The sequence below is a fragment of the Natrix helvetica genome (assembly GCF_964273705.1).
Source record: "Natrix helvetica genome assembly, chromosome: 1".
NCBI lineage: Eukaryota > Metazoa > Chordata > Lepidosauria > Squamata > Natricidae > Natrix > Natrix helvetica.
In genome coordinates, this window is record NC_138548.1 from 271,676,655 (window position 1) to 271,701,971 (window position 25,317).

Genomic DNA, 25,317 nt, shown 5'->3' on the forward strand with positions numbered 1-25,317 from the left:
ACAGCTACATCATGCAGAAGGTAGAAATCCCCCAAATCTCACAACTTTTACAAAAAAGAAAAAGAAAACATCAAAATTTGAATAAACATTGGCAGCTTTTTGTTTTTACATTCTATCATCAGTATATTCAATCATCTTTTGTATCACTTCCAAGAATTACATTATAACAACAATTGCAATAATGTTTCAACTCATTTTTGTGACCTGAGCCTTCTGAGTGTTGCATCCTCCCTCCTGTCTGCTGGCAGAGCCGTGGTCCCTCCCCCCTTCATATCTTGTGTACTGTCCCCTGTTTCATCTAGGAGGGCGCTCCGCCTCCACAACTGTATTAATTCTAATTCTGCCGCCCTCCCAGAAAATCAGCATTCCTTCTGGCAATAACCATCTGAACCAGAGTCCATTATTATATAACTTCTTTGCTAGAGAGGAATATTTCTTCCTCTTATCTCTTACTTTCTTTGGAATCTGTTTAAGAATGGTTATTTCTTTGTCTTTATATTTTAGTGGTCCCACCCTTTGAGCTCCTAAGACCTCATCTCTTGTAGTCTTTCTAAGAAATTTAACATGTATTTCCCTTGGCACGTTGTGTGTTCTAGCGTAGGCTGAGTTAATCCTATAGATCAAATCAATATCCCACCATAGCTGTTGTTTATCTCTTTTAATATATTCTGCTAAGATTGTGGTCATGATCTCCTTGAGATCTTCATTCTCTGTTTCTGGCAAGTTTTGAAATCTAAGAATAAAAGACATTTTCTCAAATTCCACCTTTATCATATGATTTTCAAATTCTACATTCCCCTTCTGGATTGTCTTAACCTCTTCCCCCAGCCCAGTCGTGCCCTCCTCCAGCACACTTATTCTCTGTTTATTTTGTGTTGCTTGTTGTTGCTTTTCTCTGAGCTCATCAGTTAAATCTGCCAGTTGTTTTTTCAGTTCGTCCTGTCCCTTTATAATAGTTTGAAACATTTGCTCAACGGATAGTTTCTTTGAGCTCTCTTCAGTCGCTTTAGGTTGTAAAAATGAAGCCAGTAGTGTCTTTTGGATGACCGGGCTGGATGTAGAAGATGTTGGGGCCAAAGACGGCTTACCAGGCGGTAATTTTTTAGGATCCATATTGAGTTCAGAGATAGTTATAAGTCTGCACAAAGAAATGACATCTGTAGAAAGACACAACCTGGAGAAGTCATAAGGCAAGCAAGTCCAGAGGAGAGCATTGGTCTCTATACAGCTCCAAGCCAGGTGATATAAATCAAGTGTTCCAAATCCAAGGAAGATACGTGCAAGGAGAGGCTCCTGGAGATCTCTAGCGTGTGATATAATACAAAGCCAGAAATTCTTTCAAAAGGGAAACTTCATTCAGAAGTGCAAGAAGAAGGAGGAAGTTGGCCATCTTGGCTCCACCTTCACAGGAGATCAGAATGCAAAGTCCAAAGTTTCCATAAAATAGTTTAAAAGAATCAACTCAGCAGTCCTTCTTTGCAGTTGTAGCAAGAAATCATCGTCCCATTGCTTAAAGGAAGAGAAAGTAACTTTTAACTCTCTTCCAAGAGAGAGGGATTTTCCAATTGCCGCTTTTCCGAGGGGGGGTGAAAGCCCCCCTCCAATCTTAACACTTCAAAAGGTTGAAAGCACAGTTTAAGAAAGGCTGCTGTTCATCGATTAAGTAGTTAAAAAGGAGATTGAGGGAAACTTCCCACCTCACCGCATTTCAGCTGTAACGTCCAATTAGTTGTTTCCTTCCAGGTTCCGCTCAGTGAAGGCGTGCTGCTGCGCACCCCCCATGCTCCCCGGCTCCTGGGGCGAAGCTGGAGACCCCCCTGCAGCCGCCCCCAATCCAGGGGGTCCCAACAAGCTGTCCAATGGCAGGGAGCCCCTCCAAGGCTCCCTGTGCTCCCCCTAAGCTTAAAGGAAGCCCACCGAGAAGACGAGCAGCGGACACAAACGTCCGTCACCTTCGGAGACCGAAAGTCGTTCCCAGGTTTTACTAATTCTGATGCACATTTATTTTTGAGTAAACTGATTTGAACTTAATGCCCCCCCCCCTGCCCTGCTGATATTGTTGATCTACAGGACTTCTTTCCTAAAATTTCATGTGATGGTTGAAACATTTGAGTCTGTTTTTCAAATATAGACTGATTAGGGTTTTTTTTAAATTGTTTGGTTTTGGTAAGATAGCCATGTATGAAAGTTTGCAGGTATTTTCTTAGTGGTTGAAGTTTATAAAGACAGCTATATGGGTGGCCCATTGTGAATGTATATATATATATATATATTTACAAACTTGCTTTAATTGCTGCTATTAGGAAATTTATTTATTGTTTTGTATTTTTAGATCAAACAAGAATAATCCATTTACTTTGAAAAAAAAGATACGTTTTCTTGTTTAGATATTTAACTGCTGTATTTCCTTTCCTTTCACTCCCATGTGAGTGACAATTTCATTGTGGCAGCAGCCATATTTATTTTTCCCAAACAGAAAAATCACTTCAGAACAACATTTTAGGGCCAAAATTAATAATGCCTGCTATCACTCTTTCCCTTCCAAGGAATGTTGCCCTACTATCAAACTATAAGAAAAAGAAAATATCTAACATTTAAAAAGGGATCCTTCTCAATTAGGCTATGTCCTAAATTGCTTCTAGCTTTTCCTTCCATCTCCCACTTGTAAAAACAGCTTTGTGTTTCTGCTGAAAATAGGTTGCAATCACATGCCTATTGCAGAACTGTCTAAAGTATGCAAATTAAGCCAAACTGTGTGCTGTTTTTGCACAGTATATTCTGACTTTTCCTATTAGAGTACAGAAATAGAAATTCCCAAGGATATTGATGTTCCTTTGACTTCCAGAAATCTTTTCAGCTATGTCCTTGACATAGAAATTTCTGCATTATCAAACATCAATTTCCACTTTTGCTAACGGGCGGAAACCTGCCTAAAAATAATGAAAATTGAGAGTGAGGTTTTCCTTCTAGCGTTATATTCTGCTTACTTTGCGTATTCTCTATCACATTAAGTTTATCATAGTCTTTGCCTTTAAATATACTGATTTTAAGAACAGTAGCACCTTCTATTTAGAAAACTAAATTCTTTTATTTCCAAAAATAAAAGTAGCCATCCTCCCTCCAAAAGCTCCAAAAATATGAAAATGATATGCCTCCTATAGGGACCCAGTACCCGAAGAGACATCTCCTTTATATGTCAGCCAAGAGATTTTACTGGGTGGGCTGATTAGACATTGCAAAAACTGAGATACATGGACTTACCATACTGTACATTGAGTATATCTACCTGAGAGGAATTTGTAGAATCCTTTTGAGGACCTTAATAACAGTTCTGTTCCACATCACATGACTTGAAGGGAGAAAGTTTGGAATAAAGGATCAGCACTATCTCAACTTTGATGTCCAACTACCTTTTACAGGTAGAGATTTTTAATGACAACACCCCCCCTCCCAGCTCTGGCTGGACTGAACCTATTTTTGAATTCAGTCTTTATTTTCTTGCCCTAGAGCCAAACATGGTCCAGTCCTCATCAGTTTTCAAAGAATTATCCATACACATAGAGAGAGACACTCAGAATCCTGACCCCATTCATATTATTGATTTCCAACTCTTTCTCAGGTTGGATGAAAAGATAATTATATGCAGAAGATAGTATGCCTGCTGTATCCTTCACTATCCGTTAAGGACAGGCTGCAGATTACCATAGCCATATTAATTACATAGATTAATTCATGTGAGCAAAAGGTACTTAATGGGTGGCTTCAGTTTTCAGTCAGCGCTAAAAAAGAAAATCAATAAATGGCTGCCCATCTTCTGTAGCTTTAGAAGCTCAGTGTTTTTCATTGATGGTAATGTGTGACTTTCCTGTCTGTTTCACCTGTTTAGCCCATTTGCTAGATCTGACTAAAAATCAATTATTTTTATTTAGAGGTTTTGGGGAGACGTATAATTCTAGAATGGAAGGGGGGGGGGTTAAGATGCTTGCTAGACATCAAGGATGTGCTTCTTTCTATTTCCCTTTAGTTTTGTCAGTATGTGATTAGTAGCCTGTTCTGACCCCCCCCACCTTCGTCCACACCAAAACACTCCGAGCCAAAGATACTTTACAAGATTTATTGACAGACAGACAGGTCCTTGGCAGTAAACCAACACAGATAAGCCTTAATAACAACCCGGCACTGATAAGCATTAGCAGCAATCCAGCCTGCCACGCTCACAAGACTGTACTCCCACATTAGTGCATGTGTTGACTTCTGCAAAAGGGCGTGTGCACAAGCAGTCCTTTTATAGTCTGGAGAGGAGTCTAATTACCATCAGCCGAGTGCAATTACCTCCTGTAACTGCGCAACTGTTCCTGATGCCTATTAGCTCTTCGGTGATGAGCATTCAACAACAACTCACAGCTGACATCTGACTCATTGTCCCTTGTCTCCTCCCCACTGCTCCAAGGCATGACATCAGGAGCACACTTCCTTTGGCTTTCACCACTGCTCCATGCCTCAGGCGCCTCCTGGTGGCCAACCAGCCTCTCTGATCCCTGCTCAGAGTCGGAACCCTGTCCAGGGTTCTCCACATCCTCCAGAGCTGACTCATAGGGACCTTCACTGTCGGAGTCTGGTGGCAGCTCCAACGGCTCCTGCTGGGCCACAACAGTAGCCTATGTAATTGGTGCAAGATTGATAACATATATTTCAATGACTTTCCTAGTAGAGTGTATTGAGTGTACCTCAGTGATGGGTATGTGTCTTTAACGCAGACCCTGTTCTTGCATTGAGTTGCGCAAACTACATCTAAATATGGCCCCAAAAAACATTACAGTAAACACTGGATTCCAATGGGCAACTATAATAAGACCATCCTGCCTTCTTTCTATTTGCTATTCAGCAATGTCTTTTACTACATGTTCATGTCTTCTCAATTTATTGTTTATTGTATAGTTGTTGAAAATGTTTTTTTCACCATTCAAATGTTTTGTGTTAGAGTGTTCAAAAACACCACAGGAGTTACAAATGATACTTTGCATGCAAAAGCAACCATATCGATGTTGTAACATAATATGCAGTATTTGATATTCCAGTTGGTTTTACAACTTCTTGCAATTCGTCAGCAATATTATCTATCCCAGGATAGTCTTTGTTCAACTTCAGATGATGGAGCAACACAGTGAAATTATAGGTATCAGGATGCCTCAGTGAATTTCCATCTCTTTATTTGGTAAATCTTTTCCAAAAATGCATTGATAGCCTGACCTGTGTGAGTTTGCAGGAGATATGGAAAGTGACTTGATGTATTTCCTTACAAAATGATCTGTGGCTTCCTCAATGTTTTCTTATTCTAAAAGCATTGCAAAACAGTTGTAAGGAACCAGCTGGAACTGCTTTTTGTATTGGTCAAAAACCAATACAGTGGGAATGTTTGGCCTTAGGGGTGAGTCACTTCAATCAGAGTTGCATGATTGCATGTACAAGATGGAAATTGCATGTACAAGAGAGGAAGTATGTGTTAGGGGAAGCTATAATATATGTTATGAGAAGGGAGAAAAGAATTAATAACACATAACTATTTTCAATGTTTCTTGTCTCTTGTAGACTCCAATTCTACCCTCATCCTTGTGAGTAACATTAATTAGAACATTTTGTTTTCAGGAAAGTCACTTCACCTTTGTAGGAAATATCAGAACTCCTTGTACTTGATAAGTAGCTCTAAATGTATTCTTCATTCTGAGCCAATTGAATAAACTAACCTGTTAATTGCATCACATTTTGGTCATGGACAAGATAGAGTTTCTTTAGAAGAGCAGCTTTTATAGTAGAGCTGTCATCCACCTTGGCAAGCACAGATGGGTGGGTGGGTGAAGTAGGAAGATTCAAGATGTTGGCTGTGATCAAAGCCTTTCCCCCCTTTTTTTGCACACATCACAATCACTAGCTTAACTTGTTTGCCCCCACACCTGTGTTACAAGAATAGGGTTAAAGTGAGTAGGAGAAACAGAGAAACTGAAGCCATGCTCACAAGGCCTCTGTGTGTCTATAGAAATCTTAGGTAGAATGCTTATAGCCTTACCCATATATATATTGTGTCAGCACACACTCCATTGTGCTTTTGTTTATTTTAGATGCAGATACCTCCATAGGGGTCTGGGATAATTTCCCAAAGGAGTTGTTGTCCCTGCACAACTGCTCTTATTTTTTTCTTACTGAAAACTTACGTTATTTCAGGAGCTTGTCATTTCTGAAATATGATATTACATTTCTGTGCTGCTCAGTTCAGTTATGCAGCATTCTGGCAGCTTGACCAATTATTCTTCAACTTCATGACTCATCCTGAACATACATTATGACAAATGTCTTCGCCCACTCTGTGTAGGTGGAATACAGGAAAATAATGTTAAAGCAACATTAAGACCCAGCCACCAATGTCTCAAAGTAATTTCAGTTCTGTTCTGCTCTCAGAAAAGACCCGTCAGAATTTCTGTATATGGAAGTTTTATTCTTTTGCTATAGAAATGGACTGAAACAGAAGCTCATAGAAGGTTTTTCATTTCCCTGCAATGTCCTAAATTCTCTGTCAGGAATCTAGAAATCATGATGAACAAAGTGGCTGAATATGTAAAGCAAGCATCCTATGGGTTTCCCCATTTCTGAATGAAGATGGGAAGAGAGGTAGGCTTTGATGATCCCTATCCACCCCCCGTGGAGCTTCTGACAAGGAGCCTGTGAGGTCTCTTGGTGAAAGAGGACCTGAATTTGCCTCAAGTGTCAAATCATTCTTGTCCCACAGATGACACTCTTGACTGGATCAAAGCATCTTTGGCCATCAAAATAACACCAATCAGAACCAACCCACAGTGGTCTTGTTTGTGGATGTTGCCATTCATTTTTCAATATTAAATTATCTATTGAGCTTTTCTTTATGTATATTGATATTCAAAAAAGTACAAAAATATAATAATATATGTGGATTGATTTACCTCATTACTGCCTCTCTGCCTAAAAGGAAGTAGAACTGTCCACTCATCAGTCTAAACTTAAGTACAATTCATGATCATTATTTTAAAGATTAAAATTTCAAACCGAATATTATTTGCATTTCCTTCTTTGTTGAGGCGAATTTGGTCACTAAGTAATCCTGAGTTTTGACAAATATTAGAGACATGATTTTTAGTTTAATGAACATTCCAAAGAGTTGAATATCCTTTTGTAAACTTCTCACATGTTGTTATTTTTACTTTTCAGTTTATATTCTGTATTAAGTAAAATACTATCTTCTCACTGATGACATCTTATCTGTTGATCTTCTATTTACCATATATGTTCCACAGGCATTAGAGAAAGTAAAAATAAACGTATTGTGTTAGATACTTGCTCTAACTACAGTGGTTTCCACCAAGGTCCTCATTAACAAACTAAATGAGCACCTATCATCTATCCATATTTTATCAATTTTGAGAATTTTATAATATATGTTAACTTATTTTTATTGCAAATAAAGGATAAAAACATAGCAATTGGCTATGATGACACATGTTTGATTCTCTCCATCCTGCTCTTTAATACTATATGAGGTCACTGGGAGAGAATACCTATTTGGATTTGGATGCCATATCATCAGTATGACATTGATACTCAATTGTTTATTGTCATCTTGAGTCAATCCAGATACACTGTTGAAGCTTTCGTGTTTGAAGGTAGTTGGGGTCTGGATGGGTCAATGTAGGCTAAAATCAAATCCAAGCAAAATAGATTTTGTGACAGCATTAGTCTTGACTCTCGAGGAGAAGGCACTTCCCCCATAGAGTAGATTCACAACTTGAGAGCCGCTTGGACTTACCATGGCTATTGCTGAGTGGGCAGGTGGAGGCTGATCAAGAGGGCGTTTGCTCAGATTTAGTACCATTTGTAACCTTACTGGGGTCTCAGTAGAATGGCTCATTCTATCAAAACCACTTGGTTAGGCTATTGCAGAATCACCTACATGGGGCTGTACTCTGAAGCTTCAGATGGTGCAAGACTGGATGTTTGCAGGAGTTGACCATTGCAGTATTTGAACACACTTGATTTGTGGACCCTGCTTCAGCTTGCTATTAGCTTCCAAGTATGATTTACAGTGATGGTATTTACCTATAAGGCCCTTTACACATTAGCACCTGGCTAGTTGGAAGACTGCCTCTCTTCATTAGAGTCAGGCTGATCACATTGGTCATGCTGAAGGAAATGCTTGTCTCCTATTTTGGGGAGATTGGAGGAGTCAAATTGGAGGTGTGCTTTTGGTGATGACATGACCACTCATTGGAGATCTGTTTATCTGCAATATAGTCTAGTTTCTGAAATTGGTGTTTCCTGGAGGTTTTCTGGGCATGCCACATGTGTTATGTGGATTCTCTTTGTCTTATTCTTTTCCATTTATTGTACATATATACAGAATATATATATATATTCTTGGCCACTGAGAGTCTTGGGAAAACTGCAGTGTACACATCTGATAAATATTTTTTAATTTCCTCAGAAAGCTTTGAAATCTGTCAAATGTCAATGTCAACAATTCAGTTTCCCATCTTAGCTTTGTTATGTTTCATATTCTTTTTATTCCTTCTACTGCCCTGAAGACTGCTGTAATGATCTTGTATCTAGTGGCTTCTTTCAATTATCTATGATAGACATCCACTCATAAGATGAGACATTCATTGCTTTCCCCGCTTTCCAATAGTATGTATGCATGTGTGGGCGAGTATATCTCTAAATCAGTTCAAGAGAGGCTTCTCCCAGTCTGGTAGAGCAACCTTGGAGGGCAGAAAGAGCGACATTCCACCAACAGTTTCTGTTCGACTGATAAACAATACTAACCTTTAGTTCTTCTATTCAGAAATAATGCCATGGGGATATACAGTAAATAGTAAAGCTGTGCTGTATTTAGGGAGTGCAGAGTTGCTCGATCTATCTCCAGCTGCTTTGGACAAATGCATATTTTCCTGAGATTTCATGATATCAAGAAATATCTAGGCATGGAAAGCCTTGGCCAAGGCAGCTGAGTTTCTTAAGGACAGGATTTATTGTGATGTTCAAATGTTTATGTAGTCCAGGAAAGCTGGAAACAAATTGAAGTCAATATAAATATGATTAGAGTGGTATTGAAAGGGTACTAAATGAACAAGGATGCACATATAAAGCGGGAAAAGACATCCTGGTAACACTGACTAGAAAAATGGAGCACACATTCTTTGACTTATCAGGTCCAGTGGTGGGTTTCAAATTATTTTACTACTGCTTCATTCATGCGTGCTCGCGTGACACTGCTGCGCATGTGCAGAAGCTTCTTCACATGCGTGGAAGCATCTGGATGGGTGGGCTGAGCCTCCTGCTGCCACCACCACTACCATTTTGCCTGATCCCAGGTGAACCGTTAGAAACCCATCTCTGATCAGCACCCTCTTGCCCTAGATTTTTTTTTAGGGCTGTTAAGAATGGATTTGGTCGGGGTCAGGGTCAGAGTTAGGGTTAGGGAGTTGTGTGAAAAAAAGAGTTGCATATATATATATATATATATATATATATATGTATGTATGTATGTATGTATGTATGTATGTATGTATGTATGTATGTATGTATTTGTGTTACAACCCCTGGTATGACTAAATATGGGAGGAAGGTCACTACTCCCTCTTTCTGTCCTTCGGCTTATCACAAAGACCATGCAGGCAGAAAACCATATTTTTATTTTTACTGTTGCCTTTTTATATTTGTGTTGTAATTGTACTGATAAATAAATAAAGGGAGACTTGGATAGATCTATTTCGAGCTAATTAGCTCTCATCAGCTAGCCATACCCTTACTGGGATTAGAACCCGGGCTGTATATATCTTAGGCAGGAGTCTTAACCACTAATCTAATCCCAGTAAGGGTATGGCTAGCTGATGAGAGCTAATTAGCTCGAAATAGATCTATCCTAGTCTCCCTTTATTTATTTATCAGTACAATTACAACATATATATATATGGATTCCATGTCATCAAGTTGAATGCCATCACTGGATATAGACTTATATTTAAAGGTACTAGTTCCTTTTATAGAACCAGTATAAGAAAATGCTGTAAATTGGATATGCGATGAACACAAGAGCAGTTGCAATGGCAGTACAAAGTATTGGACTGGATGACCGTCGGGGTCTTCCAAATCAATACAAATAATAGCATTAGTAATAGTTTCTGAATGAGAGACAGGAATGTATAATGCATGAATGCTAACAATAGTTTTGTTTCTTGATCTACAGTGGTCCATCAGCATTCTCAAACAGAACTAAAATACTAGACCATAGCAGTAAATATACTATTACTACTTTTCATCTCATCTCTCATGAAAAGGTCACTGCATTTGAGGTAGAGAAATTACTTATCTGTATTTATATTTAAACTCACTTCTTTGCAGGGCTCTAGCAAATGAAGCTCTATTTTGAGGGATATTACATTAAATGTCAGAGCCAGTAGAACACTGAAATGTGAAAAAAAAAAATGATCTGAGGATACAGAACAGAATACAAAACTCAAACTCCAGAAAATTAACTTTTGTTTGCCCTCAGTTGTTCAATCTACTTTTGTGACAGTGAAGCAGCAATGCCTATTTAGTTGCTTTTGTAAATTTGCCTTGTTTAAAATTACTTGTCATAACTAAATGAAGGTAGGCTATCAAAACAGAGGAAGTAATTTGGGCCACGGTGACTCAGAATGCCCCAAAGGTGCTTTTTCAAGAAGCAACTGGACTTTTCAGTTTTTCTTTGAAGACATTTTGCTTCTCATCCAAGAAGCTCCTTCAGCTCTGACTGGATGGTGGGGAGCTTCTTCAGTCAGAGCTGAAGAAGCTTCTTGGATGAGAAGTGAAATGTCTTCAAAGAAAAAACAGAAAGTTCAGTTGCCTTTTGAAAAAGCATCTTTGAGACAACCATGACAGGATGACCGAGATTCTCCATAGACACTGACTTAGGATACATTACATTTAACATTTTACTCCTTTGTTGTACTTAAATTGTTTCATAGAAATGCAACTTCATTTTTAAACTTTTCTGGATTTTAGGTAAAATCTATGTGCTGCTTTTAGTTACTTTGAACTTGTATTTCATTTGTATTTTGTATTTTTGAATTTGCATTTTATTTTATTTGTTAAATTTGTTAAATTGTCCAGATAATTTTTTGTTTACAAAAATTGGCATGTTAGTACAAAAATGAGGCACTGGGAAAATTCTCTGTCCATACATACTGTAAAAAAAAACAACTATATTTTTCAATAGACATTACCTGTTACCCCACTCTAATTCTGGTTCCACCACAACCCCTTATTAATAGGAATAGTAAAGAGATTGTCATTTTGAAAGTTCCAATATGCATCTGAGAGGATTTATGGGAACAAAAATATTTCTGGATATCTTTGTCATAAAGTGATTTCCTCAAAAAATTGACCATGCAAAATAGTTCATTATAAATGGAAGCGTTTGATGGATTTCACTTGAAATTGGAGGTGATTACCCATCTGCTTAAGTTGTATCCATAAATGTTCTTTCCCCATCAAAAAACATTATTAAATTTCAAAAAAATATAAAATACAAAAAGAAAAGCGTCAAAGAGAATGGAAAGGGGTAATGGAAAAAAGGAACAAAAACTATAGAAGAATGACAACTTTTGACTGTCTTTGATACAGATAAAACTCAATTATCCTTTGAACTGGAATAAACCATAAACCATAACAGATAGTTCTTCTATCATCATAAACAATCTAATCATCAAAATCCAAGGTTAAAATTTCTTTTCTTTCATCTTCAGACTCTATATCTATCATCTATCTATCTATCTATCTATCTATCTATCTATCTATCTATCTATCTATCTCTCTCTCTATCTATCTATCTATCTATCTATCTATCTATCTATCTATCTATCTATCTATCATCTATCTATCTATCTATCTATCATCTATCTATCTATCTATCTATCTATCTATCTATCTATCTATCTATCATCTATCTATCTATCTATCTATCTATCTATCTATCTATCATCTATCTATCATCTATCTATCTATCTATCATCTATCTATCTATCTATCATCTATCTATCTATCTATCTATCTATCTATCTATCTATCTATCTATCTATCTATCTATCTATCTATCTATCTATCTATCTATCTATCTATCTATCTCCAGAGGTGGTTCCAAGTAGAAAGGAAGCTAGATAAAGATTGCTTTAATAAAAAACAATCAATTTCACCATCTCCGTCAACTCCATTAATTTCACCATCCACTATTCCATTTTTAAAAATATGTGACTCCTTCCATCTCTGTGCATATAGAAGCCGTGCTGCTGTTATCATATATAAAAACGAAGTTCCATGCTTTTTTCAATCTGTCCATTAAACCTAAAAGAAAAGTCTCTAGTTTAGGCTTTTAGTTGTATATTCAGTCCAGCAGAGATGGTAAAACGTGCCTTCAAATTGTTTACGTTTCCAACCTATGTGTCAACATATTTTTGACACACCCTCATATTGTACATCTTCAACAATTTATCAGGTGTTAAAGGCCAGTGGTACATCTTCTTGTAATAATCACTTCAAAGTTATAATTCAATGTACATTTTAATTCTTTATTTATTCACACATTGGTCAGGTGTTATAATCAATTTCTTGCCTATTTGATAAAAAAACCTTTTACACATTTGTCTTCCATATTCATTTTCAACAGTAATTTATACATCTTAGCAATTGCATGTTTGTCATTAATGTCATTAGTCATAAAACCAACTCTAAATCAGTTTTCTCATTGGTAAGAACAACATTCTTCTTATCCAGTTTAAATATTTCTGTTAACTGAGTGTAGGCAAACCATTGACAAATGTGGTCTTCTCTTTCCAGTATCCACAAATGTTCTAACTCAGTGATGGTTAACCTTTTCTGGACTGAGTGCCCAAAGCATCCATGTGAATGCACACATGTGTGGCCAAACCCCACAAATGCAATGCGAGTGTGGCCCTGTACATGTGCCCCACCCCCATGCATGCCGCACCCCCACACATGCACGTGCAGCCCCTCTGCATGCCCCACCCCCTGCATATGCGCGCATGTCCCGCATATGCCCTGCTCCTGCACGGCTGAGACCCAAAGACCAGTTGGCTGGCAGGAGGAACATATGCATGTGCAGCGGAGCTGACCTGGGATGATGGCTCACATGCCCATAGAGAGGGCACAGTGTGCCACCTCTGCCACGTGTGCCATAGGTTCATCATCACGGTTCAAACTTCTTTGATAATTTCCGTGCTGAATTATATTTGGTATTTGCACTTAAAAATGTCCTTCAAGCTCTGGGGCTTTCCATTAATGCAAAATCCCATGTTAATCATTTGGTGAAGTGCCCTAGATGAAAGATAAAGCAATGTGATATCACCTATAAGAGCTGGCAGCTAGGGGACAAGCTGTTATATAGAAGCTCTATTACTTGAATCAGTTGCTCAATTTACAGATTTGAAAGACAAGTCAGTCCCAATTTTTCTCATCACAAATTTTCCTTTTTATAAGGGTCATTTTAGAAAGGCTGCTCTGAAAAGTACTCATCAACTGAGAACACCCATTGGAAGTTAAAGGATCATGTTCTTGCAATCTTTTTTCCTGGGAAAGCGAGTCATGTTTCAGAAAATTAAGCATCCTATCTAACCCACTATTCATAGTTTATCATTACTTTTTATTTTCCCTTAAACATTACACTGTTTAGCATTCAATTGCTCATGTCTTTCCAGTGTAAAGATCTCCTACAGTTATGCCATTGTTAGACCTACAGGACAGAACCAACCATGACTGGATAAATGGAATACATAGGGGTGGAAACAGTGATTAGGGATTCTCAGAATCATGCAAAACCTGAGTTTTTAAAATCCTTTTTGCCAGTTGAAATGGACTAGCTGCCTGAGAATTACAAGAACTGAAATCTAAAACACCGGACGGAAACCAAATTCGGGAAGAAAAAGCTGCATAATTACTTCCTTGTCATATTTATTACTGAAACTTTCAATCAGTTCAGTACATTAGGTGATGTCATGCACTTCACATTACAAAGTTCTGTTTGTAGAAAAGGATATTTGTAAGCTACCTTAAATGTTATTTTGACAATGGAAGACTGGGCTATAAATACACATAACAACACATTTACAAATAAACAAGGACAAGGACACTGTCAAATCATATGTCTCAGTACCAGAATTTGATAGTTAATATTCAGTGCATGGCAAAATCAATTATTTTACAGATACTGGCTTTTATAAACTTTTATACTACATTTTTAACTTATCAGTATTGCCATGTTTGATTTACTACAGTTATTCTTTGGGCTAACAGAATAAAACAATGTATCAATAAAGGAGAATATTTGTAGCTCAGAGTTGATATGAGGGGTCCTTGGTGCTCTCTGAGTTTGGTTGTTTTCTTGCTGATATTTCATTACCCAAACAAGGTAAACATCATCAATGCTAGATGATGGACTAGCACTTATGATGTTACCTAGTTTGGGAAATAAAACATCAGTACAAATGGTTAAGCTTGGTTAAGCTCAGAAAGCACCAAGAACCTCTCGGAAAAACAATGTATTCATCAGATATTTCACTGGTACTTTAGGACAGAATAACAGAATAACAGTTGGAAGGAACCTTGGAGGTCTTCTAGTCCAACCCCAAGCTCAAGCAGGAAACCCTATATTATATCATTTCGGGCAAATGGTTGTCTAATCTCTTCTTAAAAATCTCCCGTGTTGGAGCACTTATAATGTCTGGAAGCAAGTTGTTCCACTAAATAATTGTTCTGACTGTATTGTTGGACTTTTGGGTCTGTGAATGCCCCATTCCAGAGTATTATGATGTTGGTGATTTATTCATTGATAGAAGAAAACTGAATGAATGATGTGTGGAATAACTAATTATGAAAAACTAAGATTAGAAAAACAGATTAATCTAAAATAGAAATTCTTACAGGGAATAAAAAGACAGTTGCTATTTATTCCCCCCTCCAAGCTTAATATACACACACACACACACATACAGACTGTAATATGCAACCTTGTGGGTTTGCATTCTGGCTTAACTCTGGGGATTCATTGTGAAGCATGCAGTCAAAATGCCGTGTCTTCCTTCACAAATGGCTTAGCAGACTGGATGGTATTAGCTCAATTTTGTAGATTTGAATGAACCAAGTTTTTTTTTCTTTTTGTAGTTTTTCTAAAAAGTCCTAATACAGACATTCAATCATTTATCTGTAATTAATAATGTGTCTTATAGCTATAGGATTATATATGGCTATACATGGCTATACAATCTGAGGTTACCATAATCTGACTGATTATATTGTAAATGAAATTGCTCATATCTGCTCTGAACAGGAGCTTGGTTGGACAGGATAAAATGGTGGATATAGCTTCTTTCATTGTTACTGGGATATTTCTGAGCAAGTGAGCAAAAGGATTCTTTGTAGCATTATCTTAGAATTTGTGGACCTTCCTGGCTAGTTAATTGTCTGGAGACAAATGTGTACTTAGGTAACTTCTAACCACCATCCCCTGTAGATGCTGGTAACTTTGAGAGAAGCAATGATCTATTCAATAAACTGCCTTGGATTAATTTATTTTGGGAAACCATCATCCTACGTCCAATTTTTACTATGTGGGGACAGTGGTGGGATAAGAGTTGCAGAACCATGGATGAAACAGATTGTCCAGATCCATTGAAACCGGGATTCAGACCTGAGCATAGGACTAAACCTAATTGGTGACTCTCATATGTGACTTGTGGCTGAACTTGGATGAAGAAAGCATGAACATCCATCCTTGTTTTATTAGAACTTTTGCCATTTGTATAGTCCTGCTTCATTGTTTATGTGGTTGGGATTTGGAGGCCTGATATTATATTGATTCCATTCCTTCTTGAATGATGGAGTTAGCTGTCAAAAGGTAAGGTGAGAATGAGCAGGTTGTTGGTCATTCCCTCAAGGGATGCTAGTGATCTTCCTTGACCCCTCTCTGATTTAACACCAATTTGAAGCTTCTGGGAGAGGCAGTTCACTAGCTTAAGGTGAGATATTATCAATATACAGATTATATCCAGTTGTATCGAGAATCACTAACCCTATCCCAAGGAGAGCAGGTCAAAATTTGGAGGTCTCTTCAATGTACAGGTCCTGCAAGTAGAAGCCAAGGCAGGAGTAATCTTACCTAGGAAGCAATAAACAAGCCTTTGTCATCTCCCATATTGATTACTTTACATGGGGCTGTCTTACTTGGGGCTAAGGAAATGAGCCTTCTCTGTCACAGCCACTCTCCACCAAAAACCTTAGTTGGAGCAAAGCATAGCAGTCAATAGGCTAAGTGGACAGTCTTGATACTGCCGTACAACACCATTGCAATGGGACTTGTACTGGATATGTTTCCAAGTACAATTCAAAGTGCTAGTTATCACCTATAAAAATTTAATAGTTCACAACATGGGTATATTTGAGATTGCCTCTCTCATGGGTCAGAGAATGCCTACTGAAGATCTCCAACTATAAAGGTATGAAAAGATATGGGGCATGAAAAGGGGTATTCTCTGTGGGCACTGCCCTATTTTGGAACAGCTTGTTTTGGATCCAAGGGTAGCATCTGCTCCCATGGTCTTATGGAATTTTGCAAAATTATGGTTGTTCTGCAAGCCTTTGGGATTTGAATAGCTACTGTATTTCTAAGACTAATTGTGATGTTTAACTGTAATTATTATGTTTGTTTCCATTATATAGTATTGTATATCTACAAGCGGATTTGGATGTTCCTGCATAGTATTTAGAATCAATTGACTGAACAGACTATAGATTAATTAAAACATTTCCCTATGGATCCTGTTATGCTCACTCCATGTCCTCCAGGAGTGAGAAGAAACCAAATAACAGAATATTTTAACATGAAATCTGTCACATCTAAGTTGTGCATGAGCCAAGCAAGTTTTCTGTAGAACATTTTTTTTAAAAAAGAAAGCTGCTACCATTTTGGTCCCATTAACCTTCTTCTATGTAAACCTCCCACACAAGTGTAAATCATTTATCACTTTAGTGCATCTGCTGAGAAAACAGCATTTTATAACTTACCCAGTGCTTATTAAGCATACTGTGATTGTTATTCCCTCACTGGAAATTGAGGACTTGGCAATGGAATATGTCTCCTAACTGCAACCTGGCTCCACAAACACTTAAAGCATCAAATCCATTAGGATCCAAACAAGCTCCAGAAACGATATTATGTGATGGAGTTTGGCCAGTCTAATTGAGCCAGCTGCTTAATTTAATTATTTGACAAATTACTTGGAAACATGATGTACTTGTTTGTTCTGTCATCTCAATGCTCTCTCAGAATAGCAGGGCAAGCAGAATTAATGGCAGAGATATAATCTCAGAAGGCAGGCTTTGTGGTGACAAGATGCGTAAAGCAAACTGGGCAATGGTGACATTAGAGGTTCCCCCCAAAAAATGTTGGAATAGACATCGAGGTTTTTTTTTCAATGAAAAGCATTTTCTGAAGAATAAGAGTATAATTTAATTTCATCCATGTGCTTTTATTAAAGAAACATCAACAATTTCTTCCCACCTTTAAACTCTCCTAAATATTATGCATAACCTATTTTGAAATAATATTTTAAGATTTTCTTTATAAAACTTTCCAAATAGTGCTGGATCTCTCCCTGGAATGTGTAGAGCTGTTCTCTCCAGTTGCACCAAACTCTAATTCCATGTTCCATATATTGTGGCTGTTAGAGCAGGGATCACCAAACTTGGCAACTTTAAGACTTGCGGACTTCAACTCCCAGAATTTCTCAGCCAGCCATGCTTGTTTTTAAGCATAGGAAAACCAGCCTATCCTGATGCAGGGAAAATATTACTTATAGTAGAATAGGGCCATCATTCTTTCACTGTAGGATTATGATATGATGGGTGATGGTGAAAGGGGAAGAAGGACTGTAATACCATGGAAAGGATGAATATTTTTATTTATTTGTTTATTAGGCTTACAGGCAGCCCATCTCATTTAGATGCAACATAAAGATCATTCTTCATATTATAGAGACCTAAAGGATGTATCTTGCTTGTCTCTTCTGCCAAACCAGCAACTGTATGTGAAATTTCAACCAAATACAGAATCCTCCAATTTGTCCAAATGGGAAATTCATTAAATTTATGCATTCATTACTTGGCTTCAAATAGAGCCAATTTTTTTGTCTAATATTGTCAAGCTTTCCTACATGCCTCCATCTTCTATTTTTAAACTTTATCTTTGTGAGAGGCACTCTTAATAGATGACTCATCTATATAAAACATGGATATTCAATTATTCGTGCAAGCATTAAAAATGTTTCCTGAGTGTTCTAAAACCAGTGGAGATGTTAAGAAACACTGTGAAGTATATGTCTAATGCTTCATATTTTAATGAAAATTGTTGTGGACAAACATCTGTAGAGTCATCAATGGAAAAGAGGAGGAATGAGATTGGAAGATGTAGTCCCTCTTGGAGAACCACGTTTCCAAAGCATCTTGATGACATTCCCCTTCCTTCCCTATCTTCAGGTTGCATCTGCATGCGTATAACAAATAATATTGACTATATGGGTTGATTCTGAATCAGTTCTGAACTAAAATAAGGTTACTTGAACTGCCCAGGTAAGATAAATTTCTTTGTTAATTAGTCAGCATCATTCAATGAGTAGATCAGGTCATGGAGTTATGATAACAGTAAGTTAAAAGGAATTAAATATGTGGCTTCCACTTTACACATTTCTTTTATCATGCAGTTGAGTCTAAGAGGAAAAAAATAGAACATGAAGTTCTATGTGTACACAAGATATCTGGTTTTGAGAAGAATGGGAAATGATGCTTTCATATGAAGGCACTAGAATTCAAGTGTCACGAGATATGATAAAAATAAGAGGAGCATTAGGAAAAATGAAAGTACTGAGACATAAATTATTATAAAAAAACCAAATTCTCCTCCTCCTGTGGATTAAGGAACTTTTATGGAAGATTCCTTTTGGACAACTATTCAGATAGTTCATTTTTCTGATTATGTGTTATTTCAATAATAATCAAGTTCTGCATTTTCAAGAGAATTTGGAAAATGGTAACTTATGCTTGTTGTTCCCCCTTCAGTCTCTAAAGGGCTTGATTTTTTCGCTATACTGGATTTTTGTCAACTTTACTATTCTTTAAAATAATCCATTAAATTACATAATTTATAATAATAGTTGCAAACCTGAAACATAGCTTTACAATTGGAGGCTTTGATGGCTACAACCTGTTTCTCACAATGAGATATTTCAAGCTAGTTCAAATGTTAATTATGGGTAACTGTGTATAGACATGAATAAGTATTTATTTTGCTGGCTTTGAATTTTGTATTGGCTGAGAGAGTAAAAGAGATTGCAACCTGGTGATGGAAGACCAAGGCAAAATGAACTGAAAAGCAGGCTAGAAGTTAATACATAGCACATCAGGGGAAGGAAGAGCTTGAATGGAGAATGCCACTAAATGCACAAGTTCCTAGGATAGTTTTAACTTCTGTACTGCTGGTTCTTATTTCCATCTGATTGATTTATTGTTTATATTTTATATAATATTTTAGTATGTGCTTTAACTTACCATTATGGTTGCTTGAATTGTACTGTCAACCACTTTGGATTTTTTTAAACAAGAAGAGGCATATAAATGTTTATACAAAACAAATGGAAGTTTCAATTTTGTAGGTCGTGGTAGAAGTATCTAAAAAGAGATAGCAGTAAGGTTGGATGGATAGAATGATTAGTATGACAAACCTCCTGAAATCACAAGATGCAGAACCAATCTAGTGACTAGTGGTTTGAAAGGACACTTTGCTTTTACAGAATGTTAATGAGATACCACCTTGAAGCCTTGCTAAAAATAAAACAATGGTCCCCTATATATTTTCCCATTGTGTGAACCAGCAGCATTGCTTAACAACTTTTACAGACAAGAAGCATCTGATCGAGGCAGATCGCACTGTTTCAGCAGTTTGTTAGGACAGAACTGTTTCTCAAGGCATAAATATCTTTCTCAACTCAAAGGTGCTTTTTCAAACAGCTCTTGGATGAAATGTGAAATGTCTTCAAAGAAAACCCAGAAAGTCCAGTTGCCTTTTGGAAAAGCACCTTTGAGACAACCATGACCTGGATGACTGAGAATTTCCTTAGATATTTTTGTGAACTTTCTTGATGATTTTTGCACCATTGAGACAAGGAAACTCAACCCCGGGATTACTTGAGGCAGATTACAGTCAGTTTGTCTTAGTTTACAAAGCAAAAATATTGGAGGCACTTTAAGAAAGAAGAACAGTGATGCTTTGGCCTTAAGATAGATTGGCTGCCCTTGCACAGAAGTGTATCTAGGCAGCTTTCCAGTTTTTTAAAGAAGGTCATAATATCATATTTTCAGCTGTGAAACTCAAGTAATGTTCTGTTTCCAGTCATATTGTCTTTCTAGGTTCAACACTAGAATAGAATAACAGAGTTGGAAGGGATCTTAGAGGTCTTCTAGTCCAACTCTCTGCCTGGGCAGGAAACCCTATACCCTTTCAGACAAATAGCTATCCAACATCTTCTTAAATACTTCCAGTGTTGGGGCATTCACAACTTTTGGAGGCAAGCTGTTCCACTGATTAATTGTTCTAACTGTCAGGAAATTTCTCCTCAGTTCTAAGTTGCTTCTCTCCTTGATTAGTTTCCACCCATTGCTTCTTGTTCTATCCTCAGGTGCCTTGGAGAATAGCTTACTCCCTCTTCTTTGTGGCAACCCCTGAGATATTGGAACACTGCTATCATGTTTTACTGAGGTTTTACTGAGTACTTGATATATTATAGCAAACAATTTTTTTTTGTCCCTAATAAAAATGGTTATCGATTTTGTCACAACAGATATTTGCAAATTGGCTTTCTTTTTGTTGTGGGCAAACCCTGGCTCATCTAAAGCAATCAAATCACTTTGAAGATATGACATAATTTTATTTCCATGCAAATCAATAAATAATATATTCTGGACTCCCCTCAAAGCTTGACACTTTGCTGAAGAGCCATGAGCCAAGGCAAAATCAGAGTTTAGCTACTTTTGGTCCATTAGCTACATTACAAGGGAAAGAAAAAGAAAAGGGCAGACACAGTGGCAATTACAGCATGATGTTAGAATGTTTTAGATAAACACATCTGTGTGACCTTCTTATCGCTTATCCCTTCCTACTCAGTCAGCATGCTAGTCCTACTATCTTAGAAATATAGTCAGTGAATGGAAACAATTTGGTTTACTGGGCCACAGGCTCCTGACTGATTTACCTTGACAAGGACACTATAAGGAAGGGATGTCAAATTCCCGGCCCATGGGCCAGATGTGTCATGCACTGGCCACGGCCATGCCTGGTTTAGCAAAGGGAAAAAAGTATTGATACGTCACTTGACGCTGCTGTGACGATGTGACTTTGACAACCCTGCTGTAAGGAGTTGCTATGTATTTCATAAGTTTGGTTATGGATTCAGCATACTTGTATATTGGAGTGCATATCATTATATTTACATTTATATTTTGCGGCTACATTTTCTTGAAGATGAACAATACATTTGAAAAGTGAAAATAATATCATACTCGGTGTTGAAGATATGCATGCTCCACCAGTTGCCCCGGTTATAATCCATTTTTAAAAATGAAAAAGAGGGAGCAGAATGAAATGAGCATCACTTTTTATGGCTTCAGGTACTGAGGCTGGATCTATATTTTGCTTCCTGCCTTCATCTCCTATTCTCTCGGTGCTAGTTCAGCAAGTGGGCTAAGGCAGCATCAATATACTCAAAATCAGCCAGCATTTATACTTAGAGTGCATTGCAGCCAATAACATCTCTTGTCATTTTCATCCAGAAAGTCATGTTTTCACCTTGAGCTGTTTCCAGATCAATCTCAGTGGGAAACTATGTTATTTTGACCCTTGGCTTCTTAGGTGTTATTGTGTTCTTATTGCCAGATGGTCACACATTTGGTGATATTTAGCATTGCATATTTTATGTTTTTTCTGCCTAGAGATATTAGATTCCAGTGCAAATTAACTTGTCTACATTGTATATGCTCGAAATTCATAGTTTCAGATGCTAATATTTATTGTTACTATTGTGGTTGGTCACATAATCAGCCAGATGTTCAGACTGAATCTTTGTTTTTTGTTTTTGCCATAGTCATTCTATTTTCATTTACAGATCTTTGTATTTTGTGATTTTTTTCCATTTCTTTCTCTTCTATTCTGCTATCTTCAAGTAGTGCACGATCCAGACACATTTTTCTTTCTTATCAACAATTGTTAAGTCTGGGATGTTGTGGCAGGTGCTTGTCTGTTTGAATTCTAAAGTCCCAGAATGCTTTGGCTTCTTCATTTTCTATTACTTTGTCTATTTTGTGGTACCACCAGTTCTTGCTTGCAGGCAAGTGATGTTTCTTGCAGATATCCCAATGCACCATTGTTGCTACTTTGCTATGCTGTTGTTTCTAATGAGTCTGTGTCATTTTTGCAGCAGCTAATTAGGTGATCCACTCTTTCTTCAGCTTCTTTTGTTGTCTGTGCTGTCTTCTCAATTTTGGCTTATATGCATTTCTTCAATAATTGATTTTGTTCAGAATTAGCCCCTCTATCTCTTTTCTTCAACTTTCCATGGTCAGGTCTTCTTGTTTTTTTGCCTTACCTGCTAGTTTTGTATGATGTGCTGGCCATGTAATACTCCCCCCCCCATATCTCTTTTCTATTTTCTATTTGATCTTTCTTGTAGGCTAGGTTTTTTTTGATATTCAATTATTATCTCTTCACAACAATGTGAACTCACAGCTGCAAGTTCTTTAGCTGGTGTTGGCCTTCATATGCTTCATATTCTTCCCCCAAAACCCAGAATGTTGTAATGTATCAGTATAGTATATATGCACTCCAGGTTGTGTGGTTTTTTTTCCAGTTGACAGATGGAAATGTCAATGCACAGATTTTCTAAGTGCTGTACAATATTTTTTGGTCTGGCACCCAGTGTGCTGATAATCCCTGGGACTGCCATGGCTGGTTTATGCCACAATCTTTCAGTTTTTCAGATCTTGATATTTTGTGATCCTCTCTGATTTTTTGTCTTCTATTCTATTATCTCCAATTCTTTGTCTTCTATTCTACTATCTCCCTACTATCTACTATGACATATCCATTATCCACATTTTCTTCTTTTCTACCACAGTTGTATCTGATGCATTATGAGTCAAGATATTCATCAGTCTATATTCAGAATTCCACAAAATTTAACCTGCTCATTTTCAACTACTTTTTCAACTACAAGTTCCTACTAATTCATTACTGGTACATGGTAACTTTTACAGATTTGCAGTGAATCATTTTGGTGACTGTGTTATGTCATTGTTTATGATCAGTTTGCATGACCATCTCACCTTCATCGTATTAGTTCAAAATACCTCGCTCTTGTGCAACAAAAATCAAATCTTTACTTTCTTTTTTTAATGTTCCAGTCGTAAACCATTGCCAGGTTTTACCCTTATCCACCTTCCACATGATCATTTGTAAAAATTGACCATGCAATCCTTTTCCTTGCCATCTTTTTAGTCATGTTTTTATTATATTTTTTCAGTATTCGCTTGTTGCTTTAATACCTTCTCATTTTTAACTTGCATCAATGCTTGTTCTTGACAGTCTTTTAAATAAAAAAAAATGAATGCACATGTTTCTTCTTCAACAGTTTGTCTGACTTGAAGGAAACCTCTGCCTGTGGGGCAGGTATAATTCATCAATTTCTTTACAGAGATGTAATGCATAGTGAATGGTGGTCAGTTTTCTTGTTTTGAGCTAAACTGTCTAATTCAGCTTGTGTCCAGTTAATAATTCTAGCATTGTATCATATCATAAGTATGAAGCAGGTATTGATAGCATTGCTAACTTTTTGCTTGGTAATATTCTCTCTCTTTGGATGTCTTGTTTATTAATCACACTTTTAACTAATCTATGCATGATGTTATTCAACTGTATAATGCCCAGATATGTGTAGGCTTCATCCTGATGGCTCTTGATAGTTTGGCCCTTTGGCACTTCAATAACATTACTGTTTGTGATTTTGTCCTGATTTATTGCTACAGAGGCACATTTCCCTAGGCAAAATTCCATTGCTGTATCTGTGCTAGAAATTTGTATAGCAATTGTTAATGATTGGACTTCAATTTCTGATTTTCTATAAAGTTTTAGATCCTGCATGTCAAACTTGCCACATCATGTTGCTGTCACGTGACATTTCATGATGTTTTTCCATTCATGGAGCTGGAGTGGGTGTGGCCTATGTGTGACACACCCAGCCCGTGAGTTGCCAGTTGGACATCCCTGCTTTAGATGTTGATGATGATGACTTAGTTTTAGCACAATTATCTCTTTATTTCTGTGATCTCTTATCTCTATTTCATCTATAATCTATCTATTATCTATGTTACATGTTTGTATGTAGGTATGTAATTCAAGGTAGCAGAGATAGCTAACATTCTTGCTTTCTATTTTCTATGCAACATCATCCCTGTCAGATGGGTTGGGTGGGGTTGAGAGAATTATTGGTTTAAAGTCACCCAGTGGCTTTTATCCCTAAGGCAGGCCTATAAACAGTCTCCTGATTTCAAGGCCAGCACCTTAACCACCACATCAAACTAATAGCTGTAATATCTCTTCATGAATACTTGCTGCAATCTGTTCTAGTTTAGCTTTCTGTCTTTGATATGGTTCATCCAAAGTTATTAATTTGCTTTCTAAGAGTTAATATACCCTGTAAGAAAATATACCAGTATTCATTTTAATATCTGTGATGATGGGAGTTAAGTGCTGCATGTTGTGCTAAAAAACAACACAGCCACAAATCTGTTAAACTGACTATAAATACATATGATTTCCCAGGGAGCTAACATTCATGACAAGAGATTAATTTAATTGTTAATTGTTTTGCAGGTCACTATTCTCATAAGCCTGGCTCTTGCATTCCTTGCCTGCATAGTCTTTCTTGTGGTGTACAAAGCGTTTACCTACGATCACAGTTGCCCAGATGGATTTGTTTATAAGGTAAGAAGTCTGGCTTGAAAGAAGTGTCTTAGCTAGTGATAGAATCTAGTTTGCTGCATGGCTACAATTTAATCCTGCCTTTCTCTGTCAGGACCGGAGATATAATTTGTCAACAACATGCTGAAAAGTGGTTGGTGCTTTAGAAAATAAAGGTCTGCAATAAC

At 37.2% G+C, this 25,317-nt stretch overlaps 1 protein-coding gene across 2 annotated transcripts in view; it reads left to right on the forward strand.

Annotated features, from left to right (window-relative positions):
- The window catches only part of NSG2 (neuronal vesicle trafficking associated 2), a 59,060-nt gene that overhangs the window by 29,287 nt on the left and 4,456 nt on the right, over positions 1-25,317 (forward strand). For both annotated transcript variants that reach the window (XM_081942587.1, XM_081942588.1), the window contains exon 4: positions 25,043-25,153. In XM_081942587.1, coding sequence (XP_081798713.1) covers positions 25,043-25,153 — 111 coding nt within the window. The remainder of the gene's footprint in view (positions 1-25,042; positions 25,154-25,317) is intronic.